The sequence below is a fragment of the Acinonyx jubatus genome, chromosome B1, assembly GCF_027475565.1.
Source record: "Acinonyx jubatus isolate Ajub_Pintada_27869175 chromosome B1, VMU_Ajub_asm_v1.0, whole genome shotgun sequence".
Classification (NCBI taxonomy): Eukaryota; Metazoa; Chordata; class Mammalia; order Carnivora; family Felidae; genus Acinonyx; species Acinonyx jubatus.
This window is the reverse complement of record NC_069382.1, coordinates 100,169,609-100,194,118: the sequence shown is the minus strand read 5'-3', so window position 1 is coordinate 100,194,118 and position 24,510 is coordinate 100,169,609. Positions and strand designations below refer to the sequence as shown.

Genomic DNA, 24,510 nt, shown 5'->3' with positions numbered 1-24,510 from the left:
TCACAGTAATTTAGGAATTAAGATTTTAAGATTAACTTGATTTTTTGAATGAAAATAAAAATGTAGGCTTTAATCTTTTATGTTTTATTCTCAAACAGGGATGACAAACCACACATATTGCATAATACAACTGTGATAAAATCTCTCTCTTTTTTTTTAAATGTTTATTCATTTTTGAGAGAGAGACACACACACAGCACAAGTGGGGGAGGGGCAGAGAGAGAAGGAGACACAGAATCCCAAGCAGGCTCCAGGCTCTGAGCTGCCAGCACAGAGCCCAACGCGGGGCTCGAACTCACAAGCTGTGAGATCATGACCTGAGCCGAAGTCAGACGCTCAACTGACTGAGCCACCCAGGCGCCCCTGATAAAATCTCTTATTCTCAAACAGGGATGACAAACCATACACACTACATAATACAACTATGAAAAATCTCTCTTAAAAGTAAAGCTTTACTATAAAATTATATTAAAAACTATTCCCTAATATAGCTATCAACTTTGTTCTTCATCTACTCTTTTTATTCTTCCCTTCAAAAAAAATTTTTTTTAATGTTTATTTATTTTTGAAGGAGAGAGAGAGACAGAGTGTGAGTAGGGGAGGGGCAGAGAGAGAGGGAGACACAGAATCCAAAGCAGGCTCTGGGACTCCAGGCTCAAATTCACAAACTGCAAGATCATGACCTGAGTCACAGTCAGAGGCTCAACTGACTGAGCCACCCAGGCGCCCCGCCCCTATTCCTCCCTTTTTTATATGTATAATGACTTGCCAACTCTAATCATCATCTCCTGCTCTGGCTTGCCTTCTCCAGAACAACCGTTCCAGACCTTATTTTCCCTAACTTCTCTCCAGGAGCCACACTTAGTTCTGGGACTGCTAGTGTGTGCTAGTACTGAACAGAAAGAAGTGATATATTAAGCATATCCAAAAGCTCTGATACAATCTCATCCAAGATACTTTACACATGGTAAGTACCCACCAAATGTCTGCTAAATAAAGGTTAAGCAAGATTCAACAAGCCCAGAAATGGTGAAAAAGAACAAGCAGAAGAAACAGACCATGTTCAAATGTAGGAATGTGTGAAACTATATAGCATTTTCAAGAAATTTTAAGAACTTCAGTTTGGCAGCAATAATGTGCATGGGAGGGAAGGTAGCAGCTGGTAAGAGATCAGCTAGAGATGTAATCAAGAGCTGAATCATGGAAAGCTGTTATGCCACAATGAGGAATCTGACTTATATGCAGCAGGAAATAAGGAATCTTTAAAGGTTTTGAAAAAAGAAATGACATGGTGATATTTACATTTTAGGAAGACCTCTCTGGTGGCGGTGTACAGCAGAGCCTGGAGGTGAGAGACAATACTGGAGATAGAAAAACTGATAGATGAGTAGTTCAAACAAACATGGTAAGGGCCTGAAAACTTAACAGAAGTGGAAATGAAGCAGAGTAGAGACATAGGAGCCAAGGACATAGACTGGCAAAAAATAGTGACTAACTGGATTTAACAGATCAGAGAAAGGAAGGAATCTAGGACAACACCCCAGTTTTCTGCATTATCTGAAAATAGGGGAAATGAGCTGAAACAGATTTTGAGGGAAAGGTTATGAAAAACAGATTGAAGAAACATTAAACCTTAGTAGCATTTATTAGGCTTTATTCAAAATGGTATAATAGAAATGAAAAAGTGTCTGAAAAATTCTTGATACTTTTTACTCACCTCAGAATCACAACTGCTAAAGCTGACAACAGCAGAATTTTTATCCACATCAAGTAAATCTATTGGAACATCACTCTACAGTCAATATTAAAAAAAAAAATGGTTCAGATGGAAAGCTAAAAAATTTACAAAACATTATTTTCTCTTAGGGTTCTCTTTAGTTCTAGTTCATGTTCATCTTTAAATTTGAGCATATGAATTCTCTTAATTTACATTTGATAATGTACTTCTAGAAAATAAATGCAATAAAAAATAAATGTTATATCACAATGTTTATTTTTTTCTAATTTGGACTATTAGAGATCATAAACGATCACCTCTCACCACCCCCTTAAAAGTATAATCTTTCTACCGATTTTTGTCAATGCTAAAAATGTTACCATAGTCTAAAAATAATAATATGGCCATTCTGATTCTATCAGTTCATTTTTATCAATTTAGTTTTTACCTGCATCACAAAAATGAGATAATTTTTGGTCTCCTCTAGAGAGGTAGTTCCTAGGGCACTGTTGTTGCACTCAGTTCTATCTAAATGGTGCTCCTAGAGTTGTGTAATGTAGCCCTTATGCTAGCATTACCTAAGACAGATTTCAGCCTTTAAATTTTAATTAATAATCTGATCTCTCCCCCACATCTTTTTAAACATTATCTTCTTTCTCCACTTTATTCTCTTCTCATCTTCTTATGGGTTTTCCATCTTTTGCTTGTTTTCCATTCATCCTACTACCATCCTTTCTCACTCCCTGAATATCTTACAATTTAAAGAAAAACTGATTAAATATATTATTGAATGGAGTTGTGTATTATTACCCCTATATTTCACCTTTTGGGAATATCTACTTTGTCTACGGACCTACCCAGAAACTGGTGGTTAATGAGCAAGCTGTACTGTAAGCTACCATTTTAGAATTGAGAGCTTAAAAAAAAGGTTCTAATAAGGGCATTAAATACTGCAGTTTTCTAAATCGCATCTCTTAAAATTCTCTTAAGATCACCAAAGAACAAAACCTTTTCCTGTTCTTTTTGATGCTCTTAAAACTTAAGTCCATCAATCTTTCGTTTAATACTTACAGGATAAATAAAAAGTAAAGATATAAGTTAGATAATCTATGAGCAAACTGATTATCTAATAGAAGATTAGATAAACCTTTAAAATTACTATCTAAGCTAAATGCAATTTAAAAGAAAAACACTTAAAATTACTGTCTAAAATTAAGTGTTCAATAATAATTAGTGCATACGGCTGGTCTGCAAAATAGATCCAATCACAAAACAAAGAAATTAGACACTGGCTTACCTGTATTAAGACATTATCTATTGCTGTCTGCACCTCTAAGATGAGGCTGTAGCTGGCATCATCTTTATTTAATGTAAACTTGTCATTTACACTAAATGAAGGTACTGCTGATTTTGCTTTGCTTGATTGGGAAGACTGTTGGTATTTCTCTCTTTCCTGTAGTACCTTATACTGCAGATGTTCCAGCTCACTCCTAGAGGAAATATATACAACTGTCACCTATAAGTATAAACATTTGAAGTCCTTAGAATGATTACAAGAATTTGAGACATTTACTTGTGCAAAACAGATTTTTATTAGTTGAACTGGAACTATGACACTAATACAAAGTTTTGTTTCTATGACTAACCAAACAATTCCATATTATTTATCTCTAATCTAAAAATTAAAACTCAGTCCCATACCAGCAATATTAATAAAGAATTGTAACTATCAAGGCAAGCTGAAAATAATCAGTTCTAACACACAAATCTAGTTATAGTTAATCAGAAGAGAAACTAATTGTACTGGAGCAGAGAAATATGTTAGACTTAATTTGAAGAAACAAAATGTGTAAAACCAGTCAATATGTGCCTTTCAGTAAAAATTAGGTGAAACAGACAAAATAAGAAGGAGGCTGTGGAGTACTAACATTTTGGGGACCATAAGATGATCATGAGCCAGTGGTACAGCTGAGTTTCTTCTATCAAGTGTTTTAAAGGATTCTGCTGACCTTCAACTGTACAGACATTGCTTCATTGCTTAGAGTCACTTCAGTTAAAGGGAAACAACATATGCAAATGTAGCAACTAGTAACTGAGAAACAACATGAGGCTTAGCCAGCCCCAATTTAGGGGAAAAAATCTGGGTAAGAGCTTGGAAGGGATTTGTGCGATAAACAAAACAAAGGAAAAGATTCATTCGTACATGAAATATTTACTTAGAGCCTCATATGTACCTATGTTGCAGGTGCTGAATGAACAAAACAGACATAAGCTTCTCATGAGCTTACATTCCACTGGAATCAGGAGGGACAGACTCGGTTATAAATGTAAGGTATACTGACGATGTGAGAGAATAGCCATTAATTCTACTTGGTTTCCTTATTGCATGAACGTTGGAGCTTGAAGTCCAGGTGGCTTTGCTAAACTCGCTTGTGGTAACCTGTGGTGTGGCTTTAGTGAACTAGTACTTGTGGCATTTTGCTGCCTTAAAAACTTAAGTAGCCCTCAACTACCACCAAAAATAAAAATAGATCAGCCCTCACTGCCCCCAAGAGGTTGGTAAGGGTTGAAGTAGGGAGAGCAGTCATTAGAAGTTTCAGCAACTCCCACTTCTTCACTGTATGAAGCAAATTTACTTGAGTCTGGGGTCTCTTTTCATAGGATCTGTCAAATTGAACAAGCCACAAAAGCAATCCCTGTGCCTAAGAGTCAACATTACTCATTTCCAGTAAGAAAACTGATAAGCCAATGTTACAGATTCATAAGGGTCCACAGGAGCAGTAAACAGTACAATTAAGAAGGAATACAGTTGTCTGTGTTGGTCTCTTTCTAATGTCTGTGAAAAAACAAAACACTACAACTATCTATAAACAAATTAAAAATGTAATTTTTGATCTAGGAAAAAGTCAGTATAGAAAAAAGTAATAATATGTATATAAATAATATAAAAAGTATATTTATAACTTTAAAATACTAATTAGCACTTACTGCAAATTTTCTCAAACTGATAAATTTAATTTAAAAAGGTGATAAAATAATTAATTGTATAATTCCTTCCAATAAAATATAAGAACTACACACTTCATGAAATAAAAAAAAAAAGCAAACAAAAAAATCCAAAATTACCTTAAGTTAGAAATTTTATTTTGCATCTCCTGATTAATTTTTACTTCTTCTCCTGGTCCACTTTCCTTATGCATAGGCTCTGTTGTCAGACCTGTAACCCAGCCTGCAGAGATGAATTAAATTGTGCACCATTAAGTGCTGCTAGTATTAAAAGAAACCCCAATATACATGCCCCTTTGTCCACCAACATCAACCTCATTTAGTCCTAGGACTTATTCTCCTTCAAAAAACAAGACAAAACAACAAAATATATCAAGCTGGAAAATACTGAAGCCATAAAGAAACTACATAATAAACATTTGTGATACTATTTTTATTTTGTGTAAACTACTATAATACTATGATTAAAGAAATCTTTCACTTCTCAATTTATAGTTTTAGTTTTCAAGTATGGAATAAGTCAACACAATTCTAGCAAGTTCAAATATACCTGATGAATTAGAACTGTCCTTCAAAAATCATGTTTATGGAAAGTTAAACTCTCGCATTGGCTATTTTAAGAATGTAAAAGAATCACTAACTCAAAAGCAAGGGAATTTTTATAAGAAATATAGACAGTAACAAAACATAAACTAAAGTTCAGTAAATACTTCTTTTTAAACCAAAGAATAACATTTAGTTTTCAAAGATTAAGTAGAGTATGCTAAGTACTCCATTATTCACATATTACCTCTTTTATAAACCAATACACCCACTCCTTCCCTCCTTAGTTTTTAACCAGTATAGGTTTTAATGCTGTAGGTAAGACTGATTTACTAATAACACTTTTTTAAAAAAAGTTATCATCAAAAATAATTTATTAAGGGACGCCTGTCAGGTAAGTGTCTGACTCTTGATTTCAGCTCAGGTCATGATCTCAGGATTGTGAGATTGAGCCCTGTGTTGGGCCCTGGGCTGAGCATGGAGCTTGCTTGAGATTCTCTCTCCCTCTCTCTCTCTCTGCTCCTCCCCCACTCATGCTTGCTTGCTCTTATGCTCTCTCTCTCAAAATTAACATTAAATAATAACATTAAAAATAATTTATTAAATGTATATTTTTTCTTAATGATTCTTTCTTTACCTATTACCATTTCCCTTACCTGAATATGTGGATACCACAATTTCATCATAGCCTTCTTTCCCTACACAACCACCCTGGATAGATGTGACACTTTCAGACAACATCTAAAATAAATTTAAGATCAAGTACTTCATTAATAGCTAAAAAGTTCACAGACATATTAAAATAAGCCATAAAACCTATTTTCCTCCCTCCAGACATTCAACATACATTTATTGAATACTTATCATTGGAAACACTGAGATTGGAGAGGCAAAAATCCTGCACAAATGGCAGAAAATTCCAGTGCTTTTAAATTTGGGGGAAAGAAGACTGAAAATGACTCATATATGTGTGTGTAGCACTCAGCCACAGTAGCCACATAATGAGCAAAAATCATTTATTTATATAAAGAGTTTTTTTTAAAAAAATTACATAAGCAAAACTCCCAATATGTTTAGTCTATCATCTGAATTCTACATACCACCTCTCATGTGTTTTTTCCAAATAGTTTTTGGAAATGAACAAAGAATAAAGTTTTTTTAGATGAATAAAGGAGATGATAGCCTCTATGAAACCTTTAGGGAATTTTTATTCCCATATTATCTATGTAATACCTTTATCTATACATCAAAACATCTGTATTTGCTGATCTACAGTTAAAGCTGGGACTGAGGGGAAGCACTAGTAGTGAAATCAGACAAAGAAAACTTGATACTGGTTGTGGTTTTTGTTGTTGTTTTTTTTTAAACAGCCTCAATCCATCCTGCATAAGGCAGGATGAGAAACCCTGGACTAGAGAACACCACTTCATGAAAACGAAAGATTCATTTTACAGCAGACTGATTCTCCATGTAACTCCGTACCTTGGCATAAACAAGCTTAACTACATTAAAATCCGTGAACTAAAATTACTCATATTTAGTAATTCTTCTCATTTGGTAAAGTCTTGGGTGGTTAGAAGTGAAATTGCGACTTTTCTCTCTGCTCAAGGATATTTTGATATTGTTCTAACAACATGAGTTTATTCCTAAAACATTATTACTTTAAAACAACAGTCTTGTTTGTTACCCAAACATATAAATGTTACTCCTGTAATTCACTATGCATTGTAGAAACTAAGGCAAAATAATTAAAGTTCAGGTATACAATATTTAGAAACCAAATGAAGAAGCAATTTATTATTTATCTGGAAGGCAATAGTCTATTATTCAAACATAAGAGCAGTCTAGAGAAGATTTTGATAACATCAAAGCAGCAATATTCTAAGCCAAACACAAGATTTTAATATATTTAATTTAATAAAACCCAAAACATCACAATCATCTCTATAATTATTTGATGAATATAAGTATATATAGTCTTTTTAAATGAACTGACCTGATCAAATCGTAGAACAGGCTCATTTGTATTGTCAAAACTATACACTTGTACCACTCCATCATCTCTCCCAACAAGTAAATCTTTAACCCCATCACCTACAATGTCAAAGCTGTCAACACACAAAATACCTTTAAAAAAGAGGATAGAGGTGACAAGTTATTAATAAAACTAATATTAGGGCCAAGTACAGACAAAGTAAGGCTGAAAACATGTATATACTGAATCAGAATGGGAAAACAAATAACAGAAAACTTGAAGCATAATCAGGTATCCCCTTTCTGCCCACATTCAGCCATTTCCAAGACTTTATATATAATCTAAATGGAAATGGCTCATAAGTTTTTATCTCTAGCTCTGGCCTCTCCCCAGAGTTCCAGACTTCTACATCCAAGATCCTATACAGCATCTTCTTTGAGACGTCCATTTGCATCTCAAATGTCCTATGCCTCAAAGAAAATTCTTCATTCCCCTTTAGCGCACCCCATCAATGGTCCTTCCCCAAACTCTCCTCATCTCAGTAAGGTATCACCCAGTTGTTCAGGCCAAAAATCTAGACTACATCTCTGATTCCTGTCTTTTTCTCACCGCCCAGACCAAATCCTTAGCAAATCTTAACAGCTCTATCTCCAAAATATATACTGAAATTGAGTCCTTCCCATTTCCAACTACCATTAGCCTAGCTCAGGCCACTTATCTGTAGTCTAGACTAAAATAAATTATAACAACTATAACAATGACTTCCTAACTGATTGCCACACTTTCAATTTTGAGCTGCTTCCCCCAGATCCATTCTCCCTGGTATGTTTTTTGTTTTGTTTTGTTAGATTAGATCATATCATACTCCCACTTACAATTCTCCAAAGACTTCCCACTGCACATAGATAAAAATTCAATCCTTTTCCAAGGTCCACAAGGACCTACATGATTTGGCCCTATGCTAAGTCTCTGACTTGTCTTGTCATGCTAATGCATTTAGCCACACTGACCTTCCCTTTGCTCCTCAAATGAATCAAGTTTACTTATGCCTCAAGTCCTCAGCCCTGATTTTTTCCTCTTTCTGGAGCATAATTTTCCCCCCAATTTTTACATTACTAACTCCTTTTCTTATGAATCAGATCTCGGCTCAAATTTCACCTTTTATAAGACACCTTCCATTACCACCCAGTCTAAATTTAGTTTTCTTCCTTCCACCTATCACTAATGCATCACTGTCTGATATTTTTTTCAGATGACTTAGATGAAGTTATCTATTTATTCATTTGTTTATTCTCTGTCTCCCCTAACAAGTATTTGTTGAAGGAATAAATGAATACATGAATAGAATTACTATACCTATAAATAGCCATCTTACTACTTTCTAAGTCAGATATAAATTTCCTCAGAAAGGTATAAATCCTTTAGAAAACCGGAATATTCCCTGACTCACTATACTTCTTCCTTGCTTAATATCAAATATTCCTAAATTCCAATTAATTTCCTACACCAAACAGTGAATAATGGATTTGATACTATGGATGGACATTAGCCCACAAAAGCCTACCTATCCTAAATTACCATTAACATTTCTTAATTAAAAAATGATGCCAAAGTATGACAGACCTGCTAAATAAACAAAGAGTAAATAAATCTGAGGTGGCTCTGTAAATTGTGAAGCTTACCAAATACTGTGAATAAATAAAACAGAATGAACTATATAAAATTTAGGATATTTAATAATGAATGACATTTCAGAATCTAAACTACATCAAAAACATACCTCCCAGCTTTTTCTCATTTCGAATTTCCCACTTGTGTATCGGTTTGGAGGTAGTGATCTGAATAAGCCCAAGTTTTCCATCTGATGTTCCAAACAAAAGGTCTTCTCCAGAGTCACCTAGTTTATAATTAAAGTTAACATGTTAGGGGCACCTGGGTGGCTCAGTCGATTAAGTGTCCGACTTCAGCTCAGGTCATGATCTCATGGTTGGTGGGTTCGAGCTCTGCGTCAGACTCTGTGCCGACAGCTCAGAGCCTGGAGCTTGCTTCAGATTTTGTGTCTCTCTCTCACTCTGTCCCTACCCCACTCATGCTCTGTTTCTGTCTCAAAAATAAATAAACATAAAAAAAAATTTTTTTTTAAGTCAACATGTTATACTTATCTCATGACTCATAAGATCTCCTTAAAACTGAAAAAAATTTTCATATACATGGACTTTAATGTAAAAATATCATTTAAAAAATATAAAAAGACAGAAAACTTAATTTTGGAGGATGGTTATATAGTCACAGAATTTTATAAACTAAGAGATAAGACCCTTCCTCATCATCTAATTTTAAGATGAGGACACTGAAAATTAAAGTTCAACAATTCATTATTGTTAGTTACTGGCAAGTTATCAGACTACTGTCTCAATTCCAGTTCATTAACATATAGTTACATTATTAAAAACTTAACATTACAGTTAAATGATTAACTATACTTAATATATAGTTAAATGATTAAAAACCTGAAATATCTAGACTTAAATAACATAACACACTTCCTTATTTTATTGTGATTACCGCCATTTCCATTGTGTAGTGCTAAAACAGTAGGTGGGCCAGGAACTTCAGTTTCATACATCACATCAGATCCCTGAAGAAGAAAAAGTATTTTAAAACTGAAACAGAACATAAATTTAGTATACATACTCCTTGATAACATCAGTATTCATATAAAGAAAAACTCTAGAATAAAACTGCTGAAAAAAGTTAGACTGTGATTATTAACTTGCATTTCTTTAGCAATTTTGTATATGTTAACTCATTTTAAAATATACAATATTTAAAGATCATGAAGAAATATTTAAAATACTCAACACTTAGAAAAGTTTTCAATTTAAATACTTTGTTTGCCCAAAAACTTGACACTGGTAAATTTTCCTATCAAATCTTTCCAGGAATAAGTTGTTTGTTCTGTTTTCTTTAACTCAGAGCACAAATATTTAAACAGACCCAAAGTTACTTCCTAAGAACAAGACAAGCCCAGGGGCTCAATTTTGCTTCCTGAAAAATGTGAATGAAGTTTGCCACCCTAGTCCCAGAGTGGTATCAGACATGTGTCATCTAAGGCAGAAAATAGCCCCTACCTAACCCTCAACCTGATTCTCTTCGTCAACCTTAAGAGGTCGTCCAGGTTCTCAGGATGGTAACTGACACAAGAAGGTTATGCAGATTTTTTTTTCAACAGGACTTCTCACTCTTTAATGTGCCATTACACTTTTTGATACTCCAAGAAGGTAGGTGGTGAGTATCACCAGAACAGCAATATCCAACATCTAGGGTGTTATCTTTTAGGGTAGTACATTGAATGTATTGTTTCATTTAGTTGGATAATACCAGCAGGTGGGTTCTCAGTGTTTTCATTGTACAGAAGAAGAGACTGAAGTTGGGAGCAGTTAACTTGACATAGTCACATGGCCAATAAGTATTTGGGTATTTCCAAAACCTATTCCAGTGAGAGGCAGAATGACCTGTTATTTAGATAAGAAAATAAGTTACGTCCATTTATTTGTCTTTTTTAAAATTTTGCCACTTCTAATGTTTTCATTTAGTACACAGTATTTTGTGAAGCTATTAAAGAATAGGGTACTTATAAGTATCTACACTTACATGGAAAAAATAACTATGATAAATCATTCAATGAAAAAAATGTGAAATTACAGTAAATATGTAATGACCTTTTTGTTAAATTAAATATATATAGAATATATAAAAGTCATGTGCTTTATCTTTTATTTATAATTACATTTGAAATTTCATATATATCAACTATATAAACACAAAAGAATCCACAAGAAAACTGTTTAAAAAAAGGCTTCTTCTGGGGCAATGGATAATGAGCAGTAAAGGGGAGGAAGGACATATGAAGGGCAGAGCAAAGGCTTCAAGCTGTAACTTCCCACAAATCCTTACTGAATTCTTTATTTTTACAGCAAGTACATGGATCTCTTCTAGTTAAACAAAGCAGAATCCTAGAATCAGCTGGAACAATTTCTAACTGAATTCTAGCCAGCTCCTGTTTAAAAGCCTTATTCAAACAATTCATATTTGGGAGTACAGGCTATGGAAGAAATTAATTATTCATCTCTCTAGAATGAATCTTGAACATTACTTTATCTTCCCTTGGCAGGGGGTGGGGGGGCGGGGAGAACCTCATAGAACCATTGGATTTTTCCTTCTATAAAAGGACTAATACCAAGAAATGGCCATCTGACTATGAAATTCCAAAGAATGAGATAGCCTGTGATGGCACAGAATAAACAGCAAGATTTTTTATTCAACTGCACTATCATTAGCCCAAGTTTCTGATCCAAATAATCCACCTGTTCTATGTTATTTGCATTAAACTTTATTTTATGGATCCTGGTGTTTGTATGTATGTGTATTTTATTGAAAGTCACTTTTGAAGAGACATAGGTGTAACTATTATACTAATAACAATACCTTATGCATCATGGTTTTTAATAGAAATATAAGGACAATAAAATGATTTTCCCTCTATCATTCATTTATTCATCCAACAAGTATTTACTGAGTGCTTATTTTGTTGCACATACTGTCATAAATATGGAATAAACTCAAATGATACATCCTTTGATCTCAACTATTCCTTCTTTGTTAAAGCCTAGCATCCGCTCCCCAACCCAATTTCCTCCATTTATTTGATTTTGGCAGGGAGGGAAGGGTAATGGAGGAAGAAAGCCAAAAAAAAAAGCTGCGAAGGGTTCTATAGCCAAGGCACTCCATTCAAACTGGACTAACTCAGAAATTATGTATGGGATTGGGAGGAAGCATCCTTTTTCCCATGTATGCCTAAAACTCACCAAAGATCTTAATACATTTGGCTCAAGTTAAAAAAAAACAGCATACCAATTAAAAGGCATTTTTTCCAGATATAATTTTAAGTAAGACATTTAAAGCGGCAGTAATAAGTAATTTAACTTAAATACACATTGTTCAGTAATACTTATTTAACATAAATTATGAAAAACTATAAAAATGCAAATCACAGAAACCTGTAAAACTCTGAGCACTCTGTCCTGGCAGGCCAATACTGGTGTAATACTAGGTAATCTTTCCACTGGAAGGCAGATGACGTCATTGATTTTGTCCCCGGAAAGGTAATAATGCTGGTCTTTGCAGTCACAATAATGGTTATAGATGTAACTTGCACTGAGAAAGAGGTCTGAGCCAGATATATGCCTGAGAACATTAAAAGTAATATAAAATATCCATATTTTTAAAAATAAGCATAGAAAACTCCTGAACTTTTATGAGATGAAAATAAGTTTATACAGTTTCTATCATTTTATCACAGACTTAAAGAATAGATATTTTTCCCCCTCATTTCCCCCACTTAATTTTAGCCTTTAGGTATAACATTGATTTTGAAAGCTGTGAAGACCTTAAGGTCTTAGGCATCTCAAAAATTAAGCTCAGAAAAAATGAAAACAAAGACAATGATAATTTAACTGTCTATATCTGAAGACAACTTGGAAAAAGGAACTTTTTTTAAATGCGTACTATGTGACAAGCACTGTCCTAAATGATTTACATGTATTACATGGATTAGCTTAATCCTCATAATGTTATAAAGCAGGGACCATTATTATTCCTTTTGACAGAGAACAATAAAATGTTAGGTAACTTGCCTAATGGCACACAACCAGTAGTGGAGTAGACTGCACTAGGTAGCTTTTAGCTTTAGAGTTAGCTTTCCTACTACTTTTCTGAACTGTCTAGCAAAGGCTGTTGGAAATGAATCTACTTTAAATGGTAAACAGTGAAAAAAATGATTTCATTAGATTTTTATCTTGAAAAAAAATGAAAAACATTCATTTTAAATTATATTTAACAAAATGTAGGCAATAATCATAACAACATTCTAATTCTATATCGAATCCAGTTTTCACTTGGGGAGCTGAAACTTGACAAAAATTATATACTAGTATATTACCTTTCACTTGTAGACTGCTATAACCATAAAGAAGGTGATAATAAAGAAGGTAATTTTATTTGAAGGTTTATTTGAAGGTGAAACTTCTAAAGTCTAGTTAAAAAGTTTTGGAATTAAAATTATTTCTTATCCTATAATTATCCTCATTGATTTTCTCTTCTTCAATTATTGCTTAAGTGGCCTCACTCTGTGGCTCTGCATATGATTTCAGTAGTCCTCAATATCATTTTTATCAACTAACAAAATTCTTTTTCAAGACTTAAAGTTTCATCTAGAAATCCATCTGTATTACATTTGCAATTATATTGCAGTTACACATTTTCCAAAGTACTGCTTACAATCACTATTGTTGACAAGAGCAGGGATAGATGGAAACGTTAAGCAGGGAAGGGATGCATGAGTGGTAACCAACTTGTAAGTTGTTGTAAGTGCTTTCTTACTGAATCTTGCCAAGTTATAACCTTGCTTTCCTATGCACCCTTATAAATTTGGGGATTCAGACAATAAATTTTCAAAAATTAAGTAAAGATCTTCTCCATCCTGCCACTGCCACTCCAATAAAAACATTTAAGAAACTAGCAAAAGCGATTATTGTCTAGGAAATTCCTTATCTTTCTCAAACCTTTGCCCACATATCCTTCTGAATGTGAGTTATGCTAATTATTAATGTATTACTTTGATTTTAGTATTTTACAATTATCATTGACCATGTCTATCTACAAAAGCATTTCAAAAGTATTCTATTCTTATTAAACCACTGAACTCACTCCCATGTACCATTGTTTAAATCTTACCTAATCTCACCAAACCAAAGTTTTGCGGCTTGGATGTCAGGACATGAGACATGCATTATACAGGACAGCTGTGCATTACACAGAACGCTGAACTGAGTTAGCAGTTTTCAAACCAATGTCTGGTTGCTTATAGAACTTGGCTGCATCATAGTCAAATGAAGAACTTTTTTCTTTTAACCCACTCCTAATAATTCCAATTCTGCAGGTATGAGTAAGACAAGAAATCTACTCTTTTAAGCTGCCAAGGGATTCTCCTCAGTAGTAGGTTTGAGGACAGTGTGTTAGATAAACTTTAAAGGCTTTTCAGACCCCCATGATTAAAAAAAACTAAAATTTAAACTGCAAAATCTCACATATCCAAAAGCCCTTAAGGGAGTTATTTTTACTCAGGGTCTTAACTGATTTACCTAAAATTATATCCTATTGGTAGTTACCAACTTTGATGGCCAGCTTTTTAACAAAATGATGCTACCTCATAACCAAAATTACCAGAGACATCAAAGGAACAGAAACCTAAACATCTCTAGATTTCTTTTACTTTTTTCTTTTATACCTTAATCATGAATCAATTGAACCAATTAGTCAAAAATTAATGTATAAATACTATGAGAGTCTTTAAAAGAAAACATTTCAACAACCAATTGATTTTGTACTGATTCTAGGTTAATTAGTTTCTTACTAACAAAGTGCCTTTAGGCAATTTTACTTCCCAGGAAATCTATTAAGATATGAGACTCAATCTGATGTTTGTCACCTATCCAAAATATTGTAAATGGATATGTAAAGATAAAAGAAAAGGATGAACATACATAGCTTTAATGCTTTCAGTGAGGTTTGTTTCAAAAGAGAGGAACTGTTTTCCTCTCTTTGTGAAGCCTCTAATCTCAGATCCTGCAGCAACAAAAATTTTCTCCTGGGGTGTATTAAGAACCCCTCCTAGCTCCAATCTTGCAATCTTCTGCCCTGGTAAAGTCTTGAACACTGCCTGCAAAAATCATGGGGGAAAAAATTAAGTACACAAATTTATTGTAAGCATTTTCTTTTACCATAAAAAATGCTGTGATTTCAAACACACAAAGTATTATAGTTCCATTATATAGAAACATCTTTAGATACAAATGTATTTACTTCAGTGGGTCTTCAAAGTTTTTGGCTAAATATCTTCAAAATTTAGAATATTTATTGCCACCAATATTTCAGCAACATCATTAAAATCTAAACTCCTGCAACTCAAAGTAGAGTTCATTAAGCAGTGCGATTAGTAATGATTAACCTTATTAAAAATGCAGACTTTTCTACTGAATGAGAACCTGCATTTTAACAAGATTCCCCCACTGGCTCCAATGGACATCTTTTTACGCTTGAATTGTCTGTTTAAAACTAATCTCTCCTGCTTTCTTCATAATTTTTATAAATTTTAGCAGTATAAGTAAAAGATTGTAGAATTTACTGAAAACCTGAATGTATAACTTGATATCTAATTGGAAATACCATTTGTATTATTAATTTCTTCCTGGTTATTTTCCATTTTATTATTGGCACCAATTTCTCTCCCTCCCCTCCAATGACTTTATACAGAGAATAAAGTATCTGGGAGAATGTACAAATAATAGAAACACTGCACCTTCTGACAGTTTTTACCCTATCCAGTTTTTTTTTATAAATTCTACATAATGTATAGTGAATATATAAGTGTTCACAGCTCAGACCCATTACTTGTAAACTATGATCTGTCAATATGATAATGCATTAATCACATCCTTGATTAGGTTACATTAAGAGGCAGAGGTGATGGGATAGTCACTTCCATGTTATATTATGTTACATAAGTTACATAAGACTCTACCTTAGCTGACTGGACAGATTTTCCTGCTGGCTTGAAGCAGGTCACCATGAGAGGGCCAGTGAGAAGACCATATGGCAAAGAACTGTGGGGGCCTCAAGATGTTGAGAGCAGGCCCTGGCTTATAGACAGCAATAAAATGGGGACCTCAGTCCTACAACAGCAAGAATCTGAATCCCGTCAACAACCATGTAAGCTTGGAATAGGACCCCAGCTCCAAAAAGGAATAGATCCTGGCTAATATCTACGCTGTAGCCATGTAAGACACGAAACCATATTCCTGACCCACAGAAACTATGAGATAATAGTATTGATTCAAACACCCAAAAGTAATCCGTTACACACCATAGAAAATTAATATGTCACCCTAGGCTGTCAAAGGTGTTTTACAGCTAGCTAGAACATGACTGTTGTCTTGCCTGTAGCCTCATACTTCATGTAACTACTTTTCTCACAATGCATTTTTCATTGTTTTTAGGACAATTTTAACCTAAGAGTATTCAACAAGTAGTGTGTTTCTCTTTTAGAAAATCCTTTTTTCAAGGCACCTGGGTGACTCAGTCAGTTAGGTGACTGACTTTTGATCTCAGCTTGGGTCTTGATCTTGGGGTCATGAGTTTGGGCCCCACATTGGGCTCCATGCTGGGTGTGGAGCCTACAAAGGAAGGAAGGAAGGAAGGAAGGAAGGAAGGAAGGAAGGAAGGAAGGAAGGAAGGAAGGAAGGAAGGAAGGAGAGAAAGAAAGAAAGAGAGAGGAAAATCCTTTTTTCTCCTAAAAAAAAAAAAAAAAAGCTATACATACCACTGCTTCTCCCTTCTTCATTCCAAAGCACATAACTACCCCATCGTGATCTCCAATAACCACCTACAACAGATTGAAGAGAATATGAAATTACTATAATTATGTCCTATTAACTTATATGGGGTAAACAAGATCTCAAAATATAAATCATAATTTTGAAAGTAGAGATCAGAAAATCTAGGAAAGTGCCTACACAAAAAATAATACTCCAAGAAATTACAAGAAAGGGGCAACGAGAAGGTAGGGAGAATCATTATTGAAGTTATTGGTCATATATTCTGTTCCTACAATGTAAAGAGAGCAAGAGAACAGAAACAGAAATGTCAGGGAGGTAATTTTTTTCCTTAACTAGAGGATAAGAATATGTTAAGATTAACTTTCAAAACAGATTATCAGTAAAGTTGTGATTGACCTACTGGATATTTTTAAAACCTTCTTAATAGAAAACTTTCACCCTATGCAAAAGCAGACAGAATATTATAATGAATTCCCACATATCCATCATTCAGGTTCAACAACTATCAACATGTAACCAATGGATTATTTTGAAATAAATACAGAGGGAGATTTTAACACTTGTTTCTCAGGAATTGGTAAACAAGCAGACAAAAGAGGATATAGATTAGAAAAACAATTACCTCTGATCTAATATGTATGTACATATGTATGTGTACATTCATGTACATATGTGTAAGATATGTGTGTGTGAGTGTGTGCTCACACGTGCATAAATAAGCAATTCACTCATCCTAAGTACATTATAAATGTTCTTTTCAAGCACACAGGAACATTAGAAAATTGACAATGTATTAGGACACAAAACAAGTCTCAATTATCAAAAAGTTGATGTTGCACAGGCCACATTCTTGGGTCCCTGATTCTTAACTTTGGTGTGGGGATCACAAATCCCTTTGTGCATTTTATGAAAGCTATGGACTTTCTTTCTAGAACAATGAACATTCACAAATAATTATGCACACATTTTCAGAAGATTTATGGACCTTTGGTATTGGCAGATTCCTATTCAGATGAAAAAATACATAAGAACAGTTAAGGTTTTGAGTTTTTTTTTTTTTTAAACACTACACTACTCCAATAATTTGTGAAAACAATAATTACAGGGATTCCCAAAGTGTGATTCCTAGATTCCTGGGGTCAACAAGAACGTTTTAGGGAATCTGGCAAATGAAAACTATTTTTCTAAGTAAGTCTTTATTTTTCTTTTTTGCTATGTTGATATTTACGATGATGATGCAGAGCAATTGTGGATAAAGTTGCTGGTGTCTGGCAAGAATCAAAACAATGACAACAAACCTTACCAGTTGTCACTGTAATCTTCATCACCACTTGAGAGTAAAGAAAAAAATCAAACTTCATGTAAGAATGTTCTTGATGAAGCAATAAAAATTATTAATCTTCTTGAATTTTGGCCCTTGAATCATGTCTTTTTAATATTTAGTGTGAGAAAATAAAAAATATGCATAAAGCACTTTTGCTGCATACCAAAAAACACTTAATACCAGTTTTAGTCACAAGCTGAACTATTCAATTTTTTCAAGAAACACAATTTTAAGAATGAAAGAACAACTAGCAACTATTAGCAATGGTTAAGGGGTGCCTGGGGGGGCTCAGTGGGTTAAGTGTCTGACTTTTTGTTTCAGCTCAGGTCATGATCCCACTCACGGTTTGTAAATCAAGCCCTGCAAGCACCCAGCTCTGCCACCCAGCTCTGTGCTAACAGCGCGGGAGTCTGCTAGGGATTCAATCACTCCCTCCCTCTCTGCCCCTCCCTAGCTTTCTCTCTCTCTCTCAAAATAAATAAACATTAAAAAAAGAAGACAATGGTTAATAACAAGCTGTTACTAACACTTGGTATTTGTAGACATTAAAAACAAAACAAAACAAAACAAAAAAACTAAAAGAAGTGAGCTTGTCATTTTAAAGGAAAACAACTGAAAGTATTTGCTCCCAATGATAAAATTTGGGTTTTCAAGTGAAAGTATTTCAGAAGACTTGAATCTGCCACTGTGAGCTGGACAGCTACTCCATACTTAACAACTTTTCTGATGAAATCAGTAGTGACATCAACAAATGTGATTTGCTTTATATTTTATAATAACATTTGGAACAATCAACATTTGAACATTCAACTTTTGGAAGATATGTATATCTCAATGAACCAATAATCTCAAATGACCATTACAGGATGCTATAAAACTATGCATGGGTAAAAGATCCATTTAAAGTACAAATGGTTTTTAATGTATCAAAGTATGAAAAGCTAATCAATATGGCTTCTTAATCCACATTGCAACTAATGTTTAAGTAACTACTATTTGTCAAGTATATGTGAAGAGCCATAATTACCTGGAAAAGCTATTTAAATAACTCCTAAGTTCAACTGTATCTGTGTGAGCTGGATATTCTTTGTATGCTTCAACCAAGACAACAGATTGAATGTAGAAAACAGATATGAGAAGTTAGATGCCTTGCTTATGCCGGACTAAAGAATTTGCAAAAGTGTGACACAACACCACTATTCTCACTAAATCCTCTTTTTGTTTTTGAAAATGCAGTTATTTTTTATTAAAATGTTATCTTTGTAAACATGTAATGGGTGTATTGTTTAAAAAATAAAATAACAAATATTTTAGATATTTGTTTTAATCTTAATACAGTAATATTGATAGATATAACCTACATAAACAAAAGTTCTTTGGGATCCTCAATAATTTAAGAGTGTAAAAGGGCCTTAAGGCCAAAAAAATTTGAAAAGTTCTGATCTAGTGGACCAAATACAATAAATGGCAATGAAAAATATGTTGATTTATATTAGTAAAATGTTACTACATCAGAATACTGTATTTATTTTGCAGCTATTAAAATATCCTACCAATAGGGGCGCCTGGGTGGCGCAGTCGGTTAAGCTTCCGACTTCAGCCAGGTCACGATCTCGCGGTCCGTGAGTTCGAGCCCCACGTCAGGCTCTGGGCTGATGGCTCAGAGCCTGGAGCCTGTTTCCGATTCTGTGTCTCCCTCTCTCTCTGCCCCTCCCCCGTTCATGCTCTGTCTCTCTCTGTCCCAAAAATAAAAACGTTGAAAAAAAAAATTAAAAAAAAAATATCCTACCAGTCTACTAAGAAATTATAATTGGTTTATAGAAATCATAGGATCAATATTGCTACAAAAATTATTGTCATTGTGGGGCGCCAGGGTGGCCCAGTTGGTTGAGTGTCCGACTTCAGCTCAGGTCATGATCTCACAGTTCACGGGTTCGAGCCCCACATCAGGCTCTGCACTGACAGCTCAGAGCCTGGAGCATGCTTCAGATTCTCTATCTCCCTCTCTCTCTGCCCCTCCTCCCCAAATAAATAAACATTAAAAATATATTTAAAAAATATAGTTATCATTAATTAAATAAAAAGTTCAACATCAAAATACTTAATTACTCTTAAAAATACAATGAAGTTTAAAAAGGATTTTCCCAGGGCGCCTGGGTGGCTCAGTCAGTTTACTGTCCCACTTCAGCTCAGGTCATGATCTCACAGTTCAGGAGTTTGAGCCCCGCATTGGGTTCTGTGCTGACAGCTGAGCGCCTGGAGCCTGCTTCAGGATTCTGTGTCTCCCTCTCTCTCTGCCCCTTCCCTGCTCACACTCTGTCTCTGTCTCTCTCTCTCAAAAATAAATAAACATTTAGAAAAGTTTTTTTTAATAAAAAAATAAAAAGAATTTTCTCTATATCCTAATGTGCTTTATGTTTCTTCTTCATATACACAATCTAGTACACACAATTACACACTGAGTAAATTATTAACAGGGGAATGGAATATATTTTTCAGTCAGTCAACAACATTTATCGAGCAGCTTGGAATATACTTTTCAATAAGTTTGCTCAAACTATTACAGATTGTACATAAAAATTAGAATATCCAAGAAAATTACTGACTGTGGATGTCCCTTGGTATTCCAACCTCTGTTCAAATTAAAAGATATTTATTTCCATTTTAACATCAGCATTTTCTTTTTTAAAAAAAATTTTTTTTCAATGTTTATTTATTTTGGGGACAGAGAGAGACAGAGCATGAACGGGGGAGGGGCAGAGAGAGAGGGAGACACAGAATCGGAAACAGGCTCCAGGCTCTGAGCCATCAGCCCAGAGCCCAACGCGGGGCTCGAACTCACCGACCGCGAGATCGTGACCTGGCTGAAGTCGGACGCTTAACCGACTGCGCCACCCAGGCGCCCCAACATCAGCATTTTAAAAAGAGTAACTTACTAATAAAGAAAGGAATATAAACCTCTTCTCTGTCAGAGCAAAGAGATAGGGAGAAACCAGGATCTGTACAGTACCTTTTGTGTGGCTCTATGTCTTGAGGCAGGAAGTAACTTCATAGTCTTCTGAGAGGTCACTCCCACCTAAGGAAACACACCAGCCACCTAGTGAATGTTTTCTGATACACTAATTTGAAGTGATTACATGAGAGATTAAAAGAACCAGCAGATTCAATTCATTGTGTATTGCAATTAGTGATATGAAACAACTACTATCAGTGATGAACTTACTTTCTAATGAAATATATGCCACAAATGACAAAATATAGGAACCACCCCAAAATAGTAAAATTTATGCTATAAAGTTGTCAAGCCAAAAATAATGTGACACTAGTGGCAACATACTTTATGAACACATATTTCTAGAAGCCTTCATTAAAACCTTCATACAGTTATTCGTTTTCGTACAGTAATTAAAAATCTTTGGAAATAGATTACAATTATTAAAAATGCGACATAGAAGACTTCTGCGAAACACCGAACATGCTGAGGGTCATGTCATCCACTCTAATAGTGAGGACTATTTTACAAAAGGTATGGAAGATGCAAACAGCAGGGAACTGTCACTAGTGGCGCACAGTATGAGAGAAGATGTGGGGAGGATGGAGAGCAATGGGACAGACATCGCAGTAAACAACAGATCATAAAAGGATTTACATATAGTGTAGAAGTACAACTTTCTTCTGTATTCTAAGGAGTAGTACTAAAGTTTAAAGTAATCTGTTTAGGGGGCGCCTGGGTGGCTGGGTCGGTTAAGCCTCCGACTTCGGCTCAGGTCATGATCTCGCGGTCCGTGGCTTCGAGCCCCGCGTCGGGCTCTGTGCTGACCGCTCGGAGCCTGGAGCCTGTTTCAGATTCTGTGTCTCCCTCTCTCTCTCTGACCCTCCCCCATTCATGCTCTGTCTCTCTCTGTCTCAAAAATAAATAAAACATTAATTTTTTTTTTTTTAAATAGAGTAATCTGTTTAGATTTGCGTTTTTGAAACATCATTCTAACAAGTGATGTGAAGGACGGCTTGGAGGGAGGTGAAGCAGGAGGCTAGGAGCCCAAATAACAGGCTATTTCAATTACTGGAGAAAGAGAAGATGAGGACCTGAATTGGGGGTAATGGAGATGGGGAAAAACATGGGACCAGTCAAGAGATGTTTAGGAGACAAAAGCAGTAGCAAAATGTGGTGACCAGTTCACTAAGGAAGATATTACGGTGAAAAGTACCTAGCATAGCTAGCAGGGAAACTGAGGGGGCAAACTTTTGTATCATGAGCCAAGACGGGATCACTGAAAAAGGAGATGAAAAAGAGGGAAAGAATGGCTAGAGCTGAAATACTGAGAGGCAGGATAGTGTAAGAGAGAGAATACCAGCTCCGGAGTCAGAGACTTTGTTTCAAGTTAAGAACTTCATCCTTTTTCGCTGTTAAGTAATTACTTTCTCTGAGTCCCTAGATCCCCATCTATAACATTATCTACTCAGAGAATTTTTATGAAGAGTAAATAGTAATGTAAGTTAAGCTCATGAAGAAATTACATGTGCAATAAAGAGTTGTCGTTGGCTTTTATGATTATGTGGCTGGTGACGTCCAGCTCAAAGCGAGAAGTGTCTGGCGCTCGGGAGAAGGGGCTGGGGAGAGATGGAGGGAGATTCCCGGAGTTACGGGCCAACAGGTAGCTGCAGCCTGGGAGGCGTACGGCCTTGAAGAGGAATCCGAGATCACGTCAGCTCTTTTTAGGTATTCAAGGTATACTCTTAAGTGTATACATGTACATTCTATCTATTCTAGGTATGCTGGCAGCCTCCAGCAACGCGGGAGCGGCTGCCGCTTCTTTTCCAAGTCCCCGCGGACCCTCAAGGGCGAGCAGTAGTTGCCCGTGACAGCGACAACGAGAGCGCAGCACCCAGCCCTGCACCTTCGCCGCCGCACCCCCTCTGGGCGACCCCGACAGACGTCAGTGGAAGGACAAAATCCTCTCAGGGAGTGGGGCTCTTCCCGCTTGGCGCCCGCTTTATTCCCTCAGGTTTACCTGTAAATAATCCGCTCGGTTTAAATTTAGATCCATGACGGTGGCACCGATGCTGGGGGCAGCGCCGGAACCGCACGGGAACAACAGAGGCTGCTGGACCTCAGGCCTCAAGGGTCCCGCTCGCGTCCCCTCGAAAGGCCAACCCCCGCTACGACGGCCTCAGTTGGGGATGCACAGGCGTGGCGTCAAGGCTGCGGCGTCCAGTGTGACGTCAATACGTTCACGCGAGGGGAGCCCACGGCCAAAAGAGAAAGCCCCGCCCCTCTCCCAAAGAACCGCCCACTGACTTAACCTGCTCCAATCACAGGCGGAGAGGAACGGAGGACTAGGCCCAGGACACTAGAGAAAGGTGGTTTCCAGGGAGACTGGAGACGCAGTCTTGGCTCCACCCCCACCGCGGTCTAGAGAAGCACCTCTTTAAGTCTTTCTCAGTGTAGACCCTTGATGTGAAACTTATGTTGACTCTGAACTAGTTTACTGACACGGGAAAGAGTCCTTCAAAGAATTAGGTTCCACCGTTACAGGAGTTAGCTTACCACAATAGTTATCAAACTTATGGCCTTACAGCCCCTTCCCAAAACTCTTAACAAACTATTGAGGACCCCAAAGACCTTTTGTTTATATAAGATCTGCTGATATTTACTATATTAGAATTAGAACTGGAGGGGCGCCTGGGTGGCCCAGTCGGTTAAGTGTCCGACTCTTGATTTCAGCTTAGGATATCTCAGGCTTTGTGAGTTCAAGCCCCGATTTAGGTTCCACAAGAGTGCAGAGCGTGCTTGGGTTTCTCTCTCTCTCTCTCTCTCTCTCTCTCTCTCTGCCCCTTCCCTGCTCACAGGTTTGTGCTCGCTCTCTCAAGAATTTAAAAAAAAAAAATTAGAAATTAGAACTGGAATTTTAAAAGTGTACTTAAAAATAAACTTATTACAGGGGCGCCTGGGTGACTCAGTCGGTTGAGCGTCCGACTTCAGCTCAGGTCACGATCTCACGGTTCGTGAGTTCGAGCCCCGCGTCAGGCTCTGGGCTGAGGGCTCAGAGCCTGGAGCCTGCTTCCGGTTCTGTGTCTCCCTCTCTCTCTGCCCCTTCCCCATTCATGCTCTGTCTCTCTCTGTCTCAAAAATAAATAAACATTAAAAAAATTAAAAAAAAAATAAACTTACTACATAAACATTTTAATGAAAATATTTTGGGAGAAAAAAAGAGATAAAAAGTCTGCAAATTGGTGTTTGCAAATCTATTTACTGTCCACCTGTATAGACAAGCAAGTCCCAGATCTCCTACTGCATTCCATCTGTTGGTATATGTGGGTTGTTTTATTTAAGTATATGAAGAAAATCTGGCGCAAAATTAACAAGTGGTAGTTTTTTTCTTTTTTTTTATGCTCGTAACTTTTGGCCTTTTATTTTTTATTACATGAAATTTATTGTCAACAAATGGTAGTTTTTTACAAGCCAATTGCAATGTGGAATGTGTCTTCA

At 35.9% G+C, this 24,510-nt stretch overlaps 2 protein-coding genes across 4 annotated transcripts in view; one reads left to right on the top strand and one right to left on the bottom strand.

Annotated features, from left to right (window-relative positions):
* EXOSC9 (exosome component 9) overlaps window positions 1–4,059 on the top strand; it is a 37,740-nt gene extending 33,681 nt beyond the window's left edge. The window contains exons 15-16 of the transcript XR_008296155.1: window positions 812–967; window positions 3,963–4,059. The gene's annotated coding sequence lies outside the window, so the exon portion shown is untranslated. The remainder of the gene's footprint in view (window positions 1–811; window positions 968–3,962) is intronic.
* The window catches only part of BBS7 (Bardet-Biedl syndrome 7), a 36,980-nt gene extending 13,741 nt beyond the window's left edge, over window positions 1–23,239 (bottom strand). For 2 of the 3 annotated variants that reach the window (XM_015074601.3, XM_015074602.3), the window contains exons 1-12: window positions 23,033–23,239; window positions 21,031–21,096; window positions 16,681–16,743; window positions 14,846–15,021; window positions 12,302–12,488; window positions 9,807–9,879; window positions 9,022–9,138; window positions 7,263–7,393; window positions 5,923–6,007; window positions 4,844–4,946; window positions 3,015–3,207; window positions 1,718–1,792 (exon numbers count right to left, since the gene is read on the bottom strand). In XM_015074601.3, coding sequence (XP_014930087.2) covers window positions 1,718–1,792; window positions 3,015–3,207; window positions 4,844–4,946; window positions 5,923–6,007; window positions 7,263–7,393; window positions 9,022–9,138; window positions 9,807–9,879; window positions 12,302–12,488; window positions 14,846–15,021; window positions 16,681–16,743; window positions 21,031–21,096; window positions 23,033–23,068 — 1,305 coding nt within the window. In that variant the 5' untranslated portion in view covers window positions 23,069–23,239. The remainder of the gene's footprint in view (window positions 1–1,717; window positions 1,793–3,014; window positions 3,208–4,843; window positions 4,947–5,922; window positions 6,008–7,262; window positions 7,394–9,021; window positions 9,139–9,806; window positions 9,880–12,301; window positions 12,489–14,845; window positions 15,022–16,680; window positions 16,744–21,030; window positions 21,097–23,032) is intronic. The other variant, XM_053217000.1, reaches the window with a different exon arrangement.
* Between the last annotated feature and the right edge of the window lie 1,271 nt (window positions 23,240–24,510).